The sequence below is a fragment of the Balearica regulorum genome, chromosome 1, assembly GCF_011004875.1.
Source record: "Balearica regulorum gibbericeps isolate bBalReg1 chromosome 1, bBalReg1.pri, whole genome shotgun sequence".
NCBI classification, from domain to species: domain Eukaryota; kingdom Metazoa; phylum Chordata; class Aves; order Gruiformes; family Gruidae; genus Balearica; species Balearica regulorum.
Window position 1 is genome coordinate 41,149,325 of NC_046184.1, and position 16,972 is coordinate 41,166,296.

The following is a 16,972-nucleotide window of genomic DNA, read 5'->3' on the forward strand; positions in this document are numbered from 1 at the left end:
GACTATCCGTACAAATGGCCACTGTGCCAGAGAACTGTGCACATATACAGAATGGGCTCCAGGGGAGGTCCTGGGAGCTATTGGCTGGTGAGTTTGACTTCCTTCTCCAGCGAGGTGGAGTCTCCAAAGGATATAATGAGTAAGGTAACTGAGCACATGGATACATGTTTTGGTCTTGCCTGCACGTAGCTGTTGCAGAGGGAGATTCTCTCTCACTAACCAGTTGGCATTCTTGGGGGGAGTTAGCAGACACTGGATTTAAAAAAAGGCTTTGATAAGGCACCTCGCCTATAGCTCAGGGTAAATAGTTTAAGGAGGGAACTTTTTAATGTACATATAGTGTAACTGATTCATTAAAAAAAAGAATACTAGTATATATCAGGTACATATTAATAGCCATCCAACTTTGTGTAGTGATTCTCATCTTAAATCAGGAGCTTTTTATGAAGGAATGGTACCTTTGTGAATGCCTCTATGTGGTCTGAGCCTTGTTTTAATCGATGAAGATGAAAGCGATTATAAGACATTATTGATAATAATAGCTCTAACAATTGTATGAATAAAATCTAGTGTAATTGAGATAGAGGGTAGAGTAACTCACATTGCCATAGTTAGAGAGAAAGTAACCCTAATCCTGAATTGCAGGGATACCAGCATGCAGAAAAATAACTGTAGGCCTCCTATCTGTGTCCCATTGTATTTGAAAACAAGTGGTGCTATTACATATTAATCAAGACTGATTTTGAACTGACTACTGCACAATAGAAGAATGTTAATAAATCACCTGTATTCAATGTTGGGTTTAGTTGGATTTTTTTTTTTTTTAAATGAGAGAAGAAGCAGCAAAATGGATGGGCGGAGGTTTTGTGGAAAATGGACGTATATTTTATTTTTATTTTTTAGAAATTCAGTTATATATTTTTTGTTGGTAGTCCAATGCTCCTCTCCTCAGCACTTCACTCCCTCCTTACACCTTGGATACCATGATGGTGTTACTCATACCAGCATACTTCCTGATTTTAGTTTTTATGTCACAAAAGGGATCGTTCTGAACTAAATAAAAATAAACAGCTTTCATTCTTAAACAGGGATGGCAAGGTGGACATTCAGTGAAAAAGAGATATATTGAGGTCTGTGTAATTATTATTCCTGATATTTGGCGTTATGTAAGATAAATGGATAGGTGAGCCTACAAGATGCTGTCTCAGACTTCGCAAACTCAGGGAGGTTTTTTTGCACTGTTTACGCTTTCACGTTTTCTAAGTTGCAGGATAAAATATCTTCAGAGGGATTCATATCATCTGTGTTGGTTTTGCGTGGCAAGGTTTTGGTAGCGGGGGGGCTACAGGGGTGGCTTCTGTGAGAAGCTGCTAGAAGCTACCCCTGTGTCTGATAGAGCCAATGCCAGCCGGCTCCTAGACGGACCCGCCGCTGGCCAAGGCCGAGCCAATCAGCTCCTCTGTGATAACATATTTAAGAAAGACAAAAACAGTTAGAGAGCGCTTTTGCAGCCAGAGAGAGGAGTGAGAAGATGTAAGAACATCTGCAGACACCAAGGTCAGTGAAGAAGGAGGGGGAGGAGGTGCTCCAGGCGCCGGAGCAAGATCCCCCTGCAGCCCGTGGTGAAGACCATGGTGAAGCAGGCTGTTCCCCTGCAGCCCATGGAGGGAGGATGAGGGGGTGTAGAGATTCCACCTGCAGCCCGTGGAGGACCCCACGCTGGAGCAGGTGGAGACACCTGAAGGAGGCTGTGACCCCGTGGGAAGCCCGCGCTGGAGCAAGCTCCTGGCAGGACCTGTGGATCCGTGGAGAGAGGAGCCCACGCCAGAGCAGGTTTGCTGACAGGACTTGTGACCCCGTGGGGGACCCACGCTGGAGCAGTTTGCTCCTGAAGGTCTGCACCCCGTGGAGGAGACTCATGTTGGAGAAGGCCGTGAAGGACTGTCTCCCGTGAGAGGGACCCCACGCTGGAGCGGGGGAACGATGAGTCCTCCCCCTGAGGATGAAGAAGCGGCAGAAACACCGCGTGATGAACTGACCGTAACCCCCACTCCCCGTCCCCCTGTGCCGCTGAGGGGGGCGGAGGTTGAAGCCGGGAGTGAAGTTGAGCCCGGGAAGATGGGAGGGGTCGGGGGAGGTGTTTTTAAGATTTGGTTTTATTTCTCATTCCTCTACTCTGTTTTGCTTAGTAATAAATAAGATGAATTCACTCTCTAAGTTCGGTCTGTTTTGCTCATGATGATAATTAGAGAATGATCTCTCCCTGTCCTTATCTCGACCCGTAAGTTTTTTTTCATTGTACCTTTTCTCCCCTGTCTAATGAAAGAGGGGAGTGATAGAGCGGCTCTGGTGGGCACCTGGCCCTCAGCCAGGGTCAACCCACCACATCATCTCACTTGGGATCTTCATTGTGTAGACTCCTGCAATTGACTCTAACGTCCCTGTATCATCAGTGAAGATGAACCGGCACTTTTAGGGTGAAATTCATCTGTCCTATTTTAGATGCATGCCTTTGCATGAGATGAATCAGGATGAGCTGAAGTGCTTGCTTCTCTCTCTGTTGCCTTTAAAGGGAGTCTAGGCAGCTGGCTCAGCTGTATACAACTGAGTAAGCATCAGAGAGCTACAATGTAGGCATCTGCGTTCAGTCAGATGAATTTCAATCCTATGGTTAAATCAAAACCAACAAAACACACAAAAGCAGAACCAAAAAGAAAAAAGAAGTTGATGTTCTAGGAAAAAACGTCAAGTTTTGGTGGGAAGGAGGATGGAAGAGCTATGCTTTTTCTGTGTCAGCCTTTTATGGTCTCTTTTCCTTCCCCCACTCCAACACATTTACGAAACGATAGATTATTTCACCCTCGCAAGAGTCAGCTGTAGTTCATGGTTCTTGTTTTGTGTTGGTGACATTTTTCTCTCGCTAGCACTTTTTAGAATACCGACAAAATTTTTGGTCCTTAAAAGAATAACACTGAACAAGTTTCCAGCTTATTCGTATCTTTTCACACATGGCCCCTTGCCCTTCCCTCCTAGCCTCTACATAATCCTGTGTGCTGGTTTACTGATTTTTGTATTGTTCCCTTCACTGCAGCTGCTTCACCAGTTCATTATTTCAAGTGCTTTTCTTTGCTGTCTGCTCGGTACAGAACATCCACCTTCAGCTAGCAACCACACTGCCCTCTCTTGAGGGCCCCCTCTTGAATACCTGTCTTTGCTGGGTTTCTTATATGTAAGTATGACATGTAGAATAAACCAAGATATGATATATGTATATATAGAAAAGGATGGCGACACACCAGTTTTCTATCTCCGCAATTCAGAAATTCTTGGGAACTACTTAGTAGTACAGAACTTTTGTAACAGAGCGGGGAATCAGTCTCTGTACGGCCTTTTTGGACAATGCAGTTGAATTAATCATCTCACCTCGCTTTAGATGTCAGCAATGCAGATATGTACATATGAGCTAGTCACCCAAGGCTACTTTTGGAGTGAATTACAAGACATGGGTGCTTTTAGGGTACAATTCTCCTGATCTGTTTGGAGGTCGACTTGAAGATGAGATTAAGTGCACCCAGGAGTGACCGGTGCTGTTCACTGACTAAAGGAGGTCTAAATAACTGAAGTAATTGTAGACACAGATGCTAAAGATACGTGCATTAAGTCAGACGTATCCCCTCCCATCTGGCTGTAAAACGGTACTGTGTTGTGGGCAGTAGTCATATTTTTGTGGGTTCATACTTTTGTGGGTTCATACATCAGACTTTTCTTTTTTTCCCTGTTAAAGACAATTTCATTTGGTACTCTCTTTTGTATAAGAAATGATTACAGGATGCAAGTTCCAAGTGAAACAATTAGTTAAAGAATTCAGATATAATAAAATTGGATCATTCAATAAGTCAGATAATTAAATGAACTTAAAATAATTGTGACCTGTAGTGATGTTACAGGATCAAAAAATGTAGGAGTGGGTCTTTAAAAATTAGGTTCATTTAATCTGACATCAAGGTTGCAATCATGGTATTTTATGTTGGCATGGAGAGAATTAGACTGAATGCCTTAACTGTGACTCTGTATTTTGTAGATTTCAAAGACAAAGACTCATACATAAAGGAATTTTGCTCCTAATTTTAGTTATGGATGGTCTTTACCATGGTGTGAGAGTGCAAACAAGTTTATTCAGGGAAAGAAAGAGCATAAACTTACAGCACTTCAGGCAGCGTCGGCTAATTGCCCGCGAGCGTGCCTTTTCCCAAGAGCAGTTGCAGAGCAGGACTGTGTGTGCAGTTAAGTTCCATGGAGTAGCTGACACATGCTACCCCCCTTTCCTATCGCAGTGGAGTCACAGTGCTGAGGCTGAGGAAGCGTCGACTGTGTCACAGCTTATAGGAGGAGCATGCTGGTGATCTTCAATGAATAATTTCACTATGACATGCCTCAGTTTCCCTTTAATTTGGAGCATCTTGATATCAATGTCTTACGAAGCACTTATGAGATCTGCTAATGAGCAGTGCTTCATCAGAGCCAGGTAGTGCCATTAATCATTGACTGAATATCTAGTGTATTTGTGAGTAGACTTTTATTAAGATGGGGTACAATGGCTTAAGGTGAGTCAGATTTTACACTGGCAGGAGCATAGGTACATTTTTTGATTAGGAAAGAATTGCTTTCCACTAGACCTGTTAAACCAGTGTGGTTTAGCTCTTGACAAGGTACCGAGTCATCCACTGCCTGGAGGAAAGCACTTATATCATCAATAAATAGCCATCCTGCCCTATAGGAGAGCCAGGTTTGCTTCTCAAGACTCCCTGTGTCCTCGGTTGGACAAATGTTGGCAGAGCAGAAGTGGCCCTGAGAGTGACATGGGGAGCAGATCGGTTGCGTGCCAGGGCATTCAGGGAACGATGGTGACAGGTTCCAAAGGGCATCCTCTGCAGCAGGACGGATTTGTTGTAATTTAGGATTTTTCTGTAGGTTTAGGTCTAGGTCAGAGAAGCTTTCAGAAGGTATGGAAGTGTAGGTCCTCTGAACTCCATCTAGTTCACTGCTTCCTAGGCAGGTAGGCAGTGAAAATGCTAGCACACTGGGACATTCAGATGACCCCAAGGATATGTATTTTATTACTCCTGTAACTGAACTTACTGCACATACCTTCTTTACCTCCCAGGACCCTCTGGTTAGGGTCATCTTCCAAGCTCCTCTTTTTAATAAGCCCCTCTTCTTTATGCCATTTACTCTGCATACCTCTTGCTTTTTATCATTCTGCCTGCAAACCTATTTCTCTGCATCTCCAGTCAGAGTGCCAGTGTTTACTGCCTTTCCCTTTCCTTCCCACAGCTGGGAATGTATTGATTATTTCTGCTTTTCTTACAAATGTATCCCTGTCCTCTCTTCTGCCTGCTCTCAAAGTGCAAGAAAGGTGAAATGAGTGGTTTCCTCCCTTTTCTTCCTCCCATTTCTTTTCCCTCCGCACCAAGGTCTGCATTTGCTCCCATTTCTCCTCCCTTCTCCCCAAGACAGTTTTTTTCCTCTTGAGGTTCTCTGTTTTTGTGTTTTCCCCCTTTTTTTTTAGAATCCCTTCCTCAAGTAAGTCAAGAAGGCATTTACTTTCCCTGTGTGGGGAAGATGGCAGAACTAGGACAAGCGTATTGTTCTGGAAGCTGTAAGGAGGACTTCTGGGTTTCCTGAAGGTAATTAATTGGTAGAAAGTACTTCTAAAGTAGCTGTGAAAGGAGACTGATCCTGAGATAGTCCTGCCTTTGCACTTTGGATCTCTTATTCAGTCTTTGCTTTTTAAATTTTGTTTGCTGCCTAAAGGCCAGCCATAGTTCCATCCAACATGTGGCTAAATGTTACCTATGAGAGGAATTCTATAATTTTTTTACGTGTATCTGACAGTTCTTGGTCTCTGGATAGAAGATGACTCTATGGGCAAGATCATATGAAGGTGTTCGCTTGCTTACTTCTCACAGAAATCAGTAGAGTTAAGGTGCCTATATAAATACATGTCCATTGCCACTATGTGAAATTTAAACTGTGAAAAAGAAACAAAGGAACCCTGGAATGCTAACAAGTGAGTAGGAAAAGAGATGTGTGATGAGTGGAAAAATGTCTTTGTTGTTAAGTATTTAGGCTGATCTTTTTTATATTTTATATATTTTTGGCTCTGTTCCAGGTGTTTTTTGTTTTCCTGCCCAAGTTACTTATAGGATAAATAGGGTCTATTTATTATTTTTTTTTTTTTTTTGGTCTCCTGTTTATCTGATTAGACAGATTTATCTGCTGTTCATCTGCTTAAACATCTCTGAGAACTTTACTCATTCTGTTCCTCTAGTAAAATAAGAGTAATAATGCTTCCTGACTTATGGTCCTGTCCACTCAGGTAATAATGTTTCGATAGGGATTATTTTCTATGTTGCTGTGTGTTCCAGATATGATTAGTCTCCCAGTAAGATTATGTACCACCATAAAAACATAGCATAGTGTTAATAATGCAAACACCATCTTTTGGTTTATACACTGTTCAGTTCTTACAAGCAACTACAAATGTCTCCTCAATTAATGATTTTTTTCTTCTTTTTTCTTTTTTTTTGCTTCGGTTACTTTGCTAACTATATATTATTTGTTGTTGCTGCCTGTGTGAAGAATTTGTGGTGTTTTCTTACAATTTACTAATAATTTACAAATCTTTTTTATTTATGTCATTATTTCAGAATGTTGGTTATTACAGGTAATCCCTTCAGTACTTCAGAAATAGTGAACTTACAGAAAATCAGTGGAACCTGTGTGAAATGGTCTAAAAATTGGACAACTGTTAAATTCCAAAACTATTCTGAACTTTAATCTAGCAGAAAAAGACATAAAATCTTCTTCTGAAAACTGAAGCTAGAGAAAATCAAATTAGTAAAAAGGTGCACGTTTTCATGGTGACAATAAATATTAGTTGTGACAAGTTATGTAGTACTGTGAAACATTTCCCTATTCTTGAATCTTCCTAAAATAGATGCTATTGTGTAAAGAGAAGCAGTAAGTTTTTTACCTAAATTACTGTTTGACCCCTATTAATGCAGGAAGTCTGATTACATTGTTGTAATAGTCCTTTTGGCTTTAGAACCTGTGAATTTTTGAATTTGTGAAATGTTTCTTTTTTTAAAACTATTTTCTAATTAAGCATTGGTCTAATTCCTGAACCTACATGTGTAGCTGAGGTTGTTGAGTTCTAGCGCCATGTTTTCTTATGGCCTTTGATTTGCTGACGTTAAATCAAAAGTGTCCTCCCTCTCGTGCAGCGATCTCTACTAAGTATAACATTTGATTAATGGGATTGGAAGGCTTGTTGCCTTCAAATTGGGTTGCAAAGCTGGATACTGTAGGTAAATCATCAAATGCGATCTTCAAAGATATTTCTGCTTGAAATGGAGCACTTCTGCAAGGGGAAAATACACAGCAATTGTGGTTCTGAGAGGGAGTAAGAAGACCCAAAAGGGATGTCTTAAAGAAAGCTGCTCTGGCAAGTGTCTATCTGTTCCTTGGTGTAAGTACTGAGAATTAGAATCACCTGTCAAACAAAAGAAATTTTTTACATCTGTCTGTTTTGCCTGAAGGGGCAAAGGGATAAGAACTGGTATAAGTAGAGAAAGAGTGTTATGCAAGCACTTACCTCTTTGCATGACAGTGTGGGGAATAATCTGACTATTAATAAGTCAAATATGGATATCCACGTCTTATAAAATTCTCATGAAAACGATCCACTTCCAAATCATCAGATCTTGAAGGCTTTTACAAAGGAAAGTAGTATCACTAAATCCTGATTTACAGTAGTATAACAAAGGTAAAAGAATTATGAATAATCACTATGGTAGAATTTAGCATAGACATTGGTTTTTGCCCTCATTTAAAACTGTGCAGTACTGCTGAGTGCACAGAAGGGCTGGGGGAACCCAGCTGTGGAGCTGACACATCCGTGCTCCAGCAGTGGAGAGTGTGTTTTATGACCTGCACCTTATTCGGTATACAAGGCAGGATAGTAACAGTATCAGTCTGCTTCCTCACTTCCCCTTGTAAGCGTTTGCATTATCATCTCTCTCTTTTTCATTCCAGCACAAGTAAGGAATATATTAATCGCAAGTTTCTAAGATGATAATGTAGGATGGAAATGGCTACTTCAGATTGTTATTATTGTATAATACTGACATGCAGAACTGGTAACTTCTTTTTTTCTCTGTTATTTCCCACAGGGTGCAGCTCTTATTCGAATGTTAGCTAACTTTATGGGTCACTCTGTATTTCAGATGGGCTTACAAGTAAGTAAAGGCATTTCTGTCTTTGTGTAGGTGTGCATTTCTAGCAGTTGCGCTCTCTCTCTCTTTCTCTCTTTTTTGTTTTTAAACTGTATTTGCATCTATTTGTGGAAATGTTTCTTTACTTCAGTACCGCCTGAAGCACCAACACGTCCCTGAAGATGAATTTGATGGAAGATGCTGAGTAGTGGCACACACAAGGCGGTGCCCCCAGTTCTACCTGTATTTCTTGGTGTGTCAAGCGATTGCAGTTTAACTGGCACACAGTTTTGCGTCTGTTTTGTGTAGATTGCCATGTAAAAGCCATTTTATCCATGTGGCAACTGTGTGAAGGGCTACCTGAGGAAAGAGCTGCTTCTCTTCAATTGCATTTGTATGCTGGTATAACAAATAATAACAAGTGATGTCAAGCCAGCTAGAAAATACACAGCCCTAAAACTAGTAATGCTTTTCAGATAAATATTTTTGCCTTCCCTTCCCCCATAGCAAAATCCTTGAGCTTTATTTTTACCTTTGATAAGCATGGAATGCTCTCTACCTTAATGATGTTTTGAAAACTCGCTCTGCCTTTTAAAAGAAATTTAAAGAGGTACCATTTCTGTACGAAGAGAAAGAAATTCAACATGCTGATTGCCAAGGATGAACTCTTTTCAACAATAATTCAGCACAAATGAGTGTTTTGTAAACTATTTAAAAACAAACAAGCTAAAGCATAAAAAACAATGCAACTCCCTCTATTCCATTGAAATCTGCTTGAGTAAATCATGTTACAGGCAGCTGTGATTGATGAATTATGTATGATGCAGCCTGCTACTTAGAAGTGTCCTTTAAAGTAAATTGATGTTCACCTGAAATACAATTATGCTAAGATGGAAAGAGCAATCAATCTTATCTGTTCTTAGTAAGCTTTTCATTTTGAAATTTAAATAAACTACATCTGGGATCAGGTCATTTTTTAACAGAATAATTCTATCTCTAACCAAAATGAATTGGAAGATAAAATATAAAACAAAAGTTAAATAAATGCATTGGCTGTGTCAGAGAGGTGTGTTCCATGCAATAGGCAATGAAAGGAAAGCTGCTAGCAAAATATGTCTTTTTGGAGAGTTTATAGGACATTCAGGGTTTGCAGGATAACGTATTCACAGGACCCAGTTGGCTCATTTTCTTAGTTGTAACACCAGGTCAGATCAGTTAGTTAATCTTCTTATCCAGGCAAGAAAACTTGAAATCAAAAGTTTCCTTCGTAAAATATTGTTTATGTCAAGGGTAAAACCATCATCTCATTTACGCCAGTAAGACTTCTGTCCTTAGTCCAGCAAATTCCATATTCCAGGCAGAAGCTTTTGCCTGCACAAATATATTCATACAGAAATTCAATAGCACTTTTTTTTTGGCAAAAAAAAGTATGTCACTTAGGGTTTCAGGAGGGGAAAGTGTTTATACATACATCTCAAACCTCCTTTTTCTATTTTCTTATACGTTTGTCTGAGAAATAACAGTGTGAAAGTTGTCCTGAAATAAATTTAGAAAAAAGTTCAGATCAAAGAATAGGGCTATGCAAGGATTAAATAATCATAATTACCATGAAGTTGTAATAGAGCTTTGTTTTTTGATTTGAGTGGTTTCCTATTATTTCTGCTTTTCACCAGTTCTGCTCTAAATAGACACTCTTCTGTTTGCTAATGAAAGTCTATGAAAACTCTAACTGTGAAAAGCTGACTAGTGAAAGTCTTGGCATCAGTTCAGTAGGAAGATGATGTTCTAACTTCTTTTATAAAAACTATTCGAAATCCAGATATGGATTTTCCATGTGCATGTCTCCAAGTTGAACAACGTGAAGTTCATAAGCTTGTTCATAAGCTTCAAGTTCTACAGTTGGAAATGTCTGTCAATTATTTAATTCTTTTTGTTTTGTAGATCTAACAAAATAGCGCTCCTCCACTGTAGAGTTGGGTGGCTAGCTTTGCTAATGATAGAGGGAACTGGAGGACTAGTTTACCTCTTCTATCATGCATTCATTTAGGCTTTTTAGCTCTTTAGCTGTGGTACCATTACTTGGGATTTAGCATTGTGTTCCTTTGAATCCAGTTTTATCATAGAATTCTAACATTCAATTAAATGGCCTTTCTCAAGGATAGCTGCAAAATCAAGTCTTTATTACTCCTATTTATAAATCTCTTCAAATAACAAATACTCTGAAAGAGCACTTGATGTTTCATTCCTCCTGGCTCATTCTAATGGCTTGCTGAGTAACTGAATTCTGAAGGACCTTCACTTTATCTTATTTGCTTTATTTTTCATTAGCCTCCAGTACGTGGACCACATCAGCGTTAATAACATTAATATTACTTCAGTTCTTTTTAGTGTATCAAGTATGTCCTTAGTGTTTCACAGATGACGAAAAAGAGTATTCCTGTACTCTTATTACACTAGTAAACCATAATGAGTAACCCTTTATTTGTGTTTGCGTTGAGTGTTTGTGGTTTCATCGATATCAAGGTATGATTCGTCATCTAATTAAGAGCTACAGAATTAGAGCTTTTATATAAGAGAAGCTACCACAAATAAGCTGACCTTTGGGTTAAGGGGAGGAAAAGATAAAATTTAGAGCAAGAAGCAAATGGGATAGCTACCTTTTTTGTTCCCTACCACTTTTTTCTTAAATCTAATTACATGCTCTCACCTGGCAGGTGGACTTTTTGAAGAGCAGATCAAGATAGCTCAGGGGAGAAAAATCCCTTATATGTCAAAGAAAACAATCAATTGTGTTAAAAATGGGAAGAAAAAAGTTGATGAAGGAGAGTGGGGCTCTTTGTTGGATATTCTTTAACAATGAATATGAGCAAACATACAAAGGTACATATGATCCCTAACAGTTCTGTTGAGGAGTCTGCAAGGAGGTAAAATTGTAGTAGAGATGCTCGGTTTTACAGCGCAGGTGGCTTTAGAGAGATTCATATCTGTCGAGACTAACTGGCCTGTTCCTGTCACGGTAAATATACTGTGAAAGACCGTTAGATTATAGTGTGGAAGTTCCACAATAAAACTGCAGCCCGAGAGACTACCTAGTGAAGGTATGATTTTCTGGAAGCTCTTCAAAGACATGTGATGTCTTGAATCATGTGACATTTTCAAACAGATAATTCAGTAACAAAGACAGAACTTTCACACCGTTTTCACATAGCACTCCACAGACAAAACCAAAAGAAAAAATATTTATATTGCTTGTAATGAATAATTGAATAATGACAGTAATGGCCATAGCTGGTAACACTTGCATGCAAGAAAGTCACAGCTATTGTTTTTGTAGAAAATGTCTAATAAACCTTTCCTTCTCACAGTAGATGGTTTCTTTCTTGTTAAAAGTCCCGACATCTTTCATGATGTGAAAAGTTGCTTATGCTCCGGGGAAATTCAAGAGGTGCATGTCACTGAATGCCAGTACTCTTCTTACAAAGTGTTGTTGCTTTACAGTCAAAAAGCCATTAATCAGCTAGGACAGTGATTAGAGTATGAAGAGGCTTGGTCAGCACCACTGGCTCTGATTATGTTTCTGAACTGCATAGATTGGTAGAGGAAGAAGACATAAGTTGGCCTTATCATTCAGTCATCACTCAATGCAGTAGTATGCAATATAATATTAGATTTGTGTGAGATTTTCATCTGTAGGCTGTTGTTTCTAGTCTATGTCCTTAAAATAGGCAGTTGCTTACATGACTGGTGTCACTGTATTACATTTCCTGGAAGGTTTTACTGCTTTATGGCAAGGTATATTTTTTTCATATTAAATATAGAAAGCCCAGTGATTTGAATATCTGGTACTTAGATGTGTGTAAAGAGGCACCTCCAGCTCTTTAATGAGACATTTCTGCACTTGTTTATTTAAATTTTTCTTAGTTAGATTATTTTGGAGCCTCATCTCTATTACTGTACGTTTGTCAACACTGCATTTCATTTGCCATGTGGCAGCTCATTGATCACATAGATCTGTATCCTTTTGAACTTCACTCGCTGCTATGTATGTGTTCATCACTCACTCTGATTTAGTGCATCATCAGCAGTTTGAATTAGTTACTGTAGGAATCTCTGCTTCTGTGATAAATTAACTGCTTTTGTACTTTAGGCTTCACATTGTACATTTGGAAGAAGAATTTCCATACAGTGCTTTGGATATATGCTGTCTTTTTTGGTGCTGTTGAGTGGCCACTGTATTGAAACAAATTGGTCAACCTTTCAAAGGAGCTGTCTGGGGAAATGTGATGTGCAGGCTGTTAAATACAGCAAGGTTCAGATTTCAATCACTTTTTACTATCATAAAACTGGCTAGTTAGACTTTCTTTCATCCACACTGCTTAGTATTTCCTGCTTTTTAGACACCTCTGTGCATGCCTGTGTTCTGTTGGAAGTGTGGCAGTCAATGTGAAACCCTATCAGAAACTTTCTAGGTGTAAAATAAAGCTCTAATGTGCTATTTTCCATATTGTTTGCCACTTCTGTCCAAGACTCTAGCAGTACAAGAAATGTATTCGTCTGTTTCCTGAGTATTTTATAATTATTTTTTTACATAGTATATTAATCAGGTTTCAGTGTACCCATTTTATCATACCTATTTATTATATCTTTATTTCCAATTCACAGCAGTTAGCCGTATGCTGTTTAAAATGAGAAAACCTTATAGACTTCTTAATAGAGTTTCTGTAAAAAGAAAAAAACCCCAGACAACTTAGGATCAGGCTCAGTGAAGCAATGAGCTGCGATGCTGTCCCCAGATCAACAGTGCACCTGGAACTGCCTGGCGTCTTCCTTTGCTCAGAGGGAGCATGTAGCTTTTGCCACTAGGCGAGAGCATCTTCACAGCTGGAGTACCTCTGGTGTTGCAGCTGGTGCATGTAGTAGACATTGAGTAAAGTACTTTTCAGCTAATTCTGCACCCATCTCCTCTGGTTTAGAAGAGCACAAAGTGTATGTATGACCTTGGTGAACACCAAAGTATCGCCATGGGCATACTGGCTATAACCTGTCCTTAAGTTAGTTGCTACTGATCCCTTTATTTTTTAAACTGTCTCAATTCTACTGACAGTTGTCAACAAGATAACTTGAGCGTGTTAAAGGCAAGACATAGGAAGTCATAGGAAATCTCATAGGAGCTTACATCACTGTTTTCTACACTGCATGTCATATGAGATTGACAACATCTTTTGCCTTTTCTGGCCCCTCAGCATTTCTCATGCTTCTAATGTACATCACTCTGGATTTTACGTTTACATTTGTTAAATTAATTCAGTGTTATGGACTTTTTTTATAGCTTTTTCCACTATGACCATTTTACTGACCATTAATCAGGTCAGTAAAAGTTTAAGAAGAAACTTTTAATTAAAAGTTTAATAAGAAACTCCTGTAAGTTGCAGTGTCACAATATTTTTGCTCCTTTGAAAGTGTTAAAGATGTACAGCATAGTAATGGCCAGACTAGGATATCACTACCAAAAATGGAATTCCTTCCTCTAGCTCCGGGAGGATTTGAGTATCCTATGTATATAGCAAAATGCTTCTGTTTAAAGACAAAATATGATCGATTTAAAGAAAAAATGTGATCGAATATGCATGATTTAAATGTACAGTTATTGAGAAATGCTAAAGTTAATTTTATCTTTGCATTCTTTTCCTCTTTTGTATGCACCTTAACCAGGATTTTTAATTATGCAGTTGCCCAGTGTTTTCTACATAGGACAATGTCTGTTTCATTTCACAAAGTGGACCGTGCTAACTGAATTGTCCTTCTATTCAATAGTTTTGTATACTTTTCATTTGCTTTGTAGCCCCAGTTCCTAACTGCTACATAAAATTTTCTTAAACGCCATCCAGTATGGTATGAGTGCATCACGAACAGTTAGTGAACAGAAGACATAAACCTCAAAGGGAGGAAAGGGGCGGTCCTCGCCTCATTTTATAAATGGAGATCTAGGCCCACAGAAATTTAAGTTGAAATTTACACAAGTGTGGAGTATGCAATATGAGATGCCCAGTGCAGCACTTTTCCCTCTCATGTGTCTTAGCACTTATGGATCAGAAGAGTTTATGTGTTCAAAGCAAAGCTTCCACTGGCTTCATCGTCAGCTGTGAGTGCTCAGCGTGGCTCCACCTCAGCCTCTAGGGCACCAAGGTGGGCCTCCAAAAAATGTCAATCATACAATTAATGTTGCTGTTAATAAATCAGTGAGAGTGAGTGCCTGCACATATAGGGGGGAAATTGGACCAATATGTGATTAAAATAAAAAAGATCCGTGAAATTTGGATATCTATTTTGAAACTTAGGAAGAAGTTCTGTCAAAGTATTTAGCATTATAAACTGTATTTCAGATATTCAGAACAGACTTTGCATCAGGTTCAGTCACAGTGTCCAGCTCTGCTACAAATCAGGCTGCGGGGCCATATGTAATGCACCCACAATTATAGCAGCCACCTGTCATGACTGCTGGTGGTTTTTGTCTGGTATAACATAGGTCCTGTGCAGACCGAGCTTTTTCCTAAAATGTTACATTAGCAGAACTTTCCTGTTTGGTTATATTAACTCCTTTCCCTCCTTTCTGCTCTGCTTTTTGTTACCGGAGCATTTGGATCAGACAGTTTTCTTCCTCGTCTGTTGGGGATCGCTGAGAGAAGGGAGAGATGGGCTCTTGGCTTTCTGCTTCAGGGCCCTGACCTCCCTCTGAGCTCAGGCAGCTGTGAGCCGTCGGTACAGGGAGAGAGGGGGACTCTCCAGCTGCTGGGTCACCTACAGTTGATCAAGTAGTAGGAAAAAAACAGGTTCCTGAAACAAGATCACTTTCCTTCAGACCTTTAGACCTGTGCTCCAGTGCATGGGGAGAGCAGAGCTTTTCAAAGGAACGAGCGCCAAGAAAAGGTAAAATACAATATTTTTCCATACTTTCTTTCTGGTGTTGACTGGAATGTTGGAGAAGAATTCAGAAACTGACTTTCTGAAGATAAGATTTCAGCACAAACTGTTACATTTTGGCCACATTGGAGGTCCCAGCAGGGAGAGTTATAGAGTGATAATGGCAGGTGCTGCTGAGCCTCAATAGCCGGCGATGTCCGCGGTGCCCACGTTCAGAACAGGGTTACAGTCGGTGTCGCCTTCATTAGGAGGAAGTTGTGCTGTCCTTCAGCTAGGATAAAATGTTGCTTTGTTGCTCCATTGCTAAAGCTTCTTACAAAAAGAAAAATGACTAGTATACACATGATTTAGTTAAGTTTGTTTCCTCAGAACAGGATTACCCTTTATGACTGTGTTACAATCAGTCATATTACAGGTACTGCGTACGTATTCACTCGGCGTGCTTTCAGTGAGCTTCTCTTATTTTGTTGCATGTGAAATGCAGTTATGACTGTTTTCTCCTTCATTTTATATTATAGGAATTATTAAGAGGAAGAATGATAGGTATGAATTCTCAGATAACGTCAGCAGGCTGAGCAGCTATTTAAGAAAATGTTTTCTTTTGGAATAAAATTAGACTGTTTTCCTGATAGGAGCTCGGTGGCAACCTCGCCTCTGTTGCTATGAGGCAGCACAATGGACTTTACAGGGTGCTGGAAGTACATGTTTTGTGCGCCATTCTGCCATCCTCATGCAATCAAAATTTCCATTAGCTCTTTGGAAGTCAGGGGGTATTTCCAGCAAAAAGATTGCAGGATTGAACTCCTAGTTGACACTTAATACACATCGGAAATTAAATAAATCTACTTCTATTCAGCCCAGTGAAGGACATTCAGAAAAAAGCTGCATCCCTACTGGATAAAACAGGCCATCATCAAAACTTTCTCCTTCTTCTCCTTCTCCTTCTCCTTTTCCTCCTTCCTCCTTCCTCCTTCCTTCCTCCTTCCCCTTCCTCCTCCTTCCTCCTTCTCCTCCTCCCTCCTTCTCCTCCTCCCTCTTCCCCTTTTTCTTCCTTTCTCTTTCTCTACACAAATTTAAAGTTCAGTTACTATAGCTAGATAAACACAGTATCACATAGCCAGATGTAAATGTTAATGATTTTTAAGGTGTCTTCGTTTTGCAGAATTCAATACAGCTCTAGTGACTGTATTATATAGTGGTCTTTTGCACCATGAAAAACATTTGCTCAGTTGATACAAACAACACATAACTTATAAGCAAAGTCAAAGCTCCGCTGTTAATGCTTTCCTATCTGTTACTCATTGTTACTGTACAAATGTTGCAGATCATTATGATCTAGACACAGCAACATGCAAATCATAATAAGTTTTCTCAAGTGATTTATGGTGACCTTTTCATAGTAAGGAGCATTAATTTCATTCTAATTCTGGGGTTTCTATACAAAAAAGTATTGCAGAAAAGTACAGCAGAGATTTTTTTGCCTGGTTAGCAATCCTTGGGCATAGTTCAAGTTAATGCAGAGGAATCAGCAGCCAACCTGTCACAATTAGTAGGTGCCCTTCAAATGTCTCTGGAAAATACTCCATCAGTTTTTGTGTGCATTAAAAATATATTTATTGAGCAATATCTGGTTTTAGGTTCAAGTGTTTTAGACAACCAAACAAGGCAGAAGTAAAATGAATGTACAAATTCAGTCAAATATATGCAGTTCAATTTCAAAGAGTACTTTATTTCTGTAAGATTTGTTCTTAGCTCACTGGTTTAGTACCACTACC

At 39.4% G+C, this 16,972-nt stretch overlaps 1 protein-coding gene across 2 annotated transcripts in view; it reads left to right on the forward strand.

The window, feature by feature from the left end:
* Window positions 1–16,972, forward strand: part of TRHDE (thyrotropin releasing hormone degrading enzyme) — a 224,835-nt gene that overhangs the window by 119,940 nt on the left and 87,923 nt on the right. For both annotated transcript variants that reach the window (XM_075746924.1, XM_075746933.1), the window contains exon 7: window positions 8,235–8,300. In XM_075746924.1, the coding sequence (XP_075603039.1) occupies window positions 8,235–8,300 (66 nt within the window). The remainder of the gene's footprint in view (window positions 1–8,234; window positions 8,301–16,972) is intronic.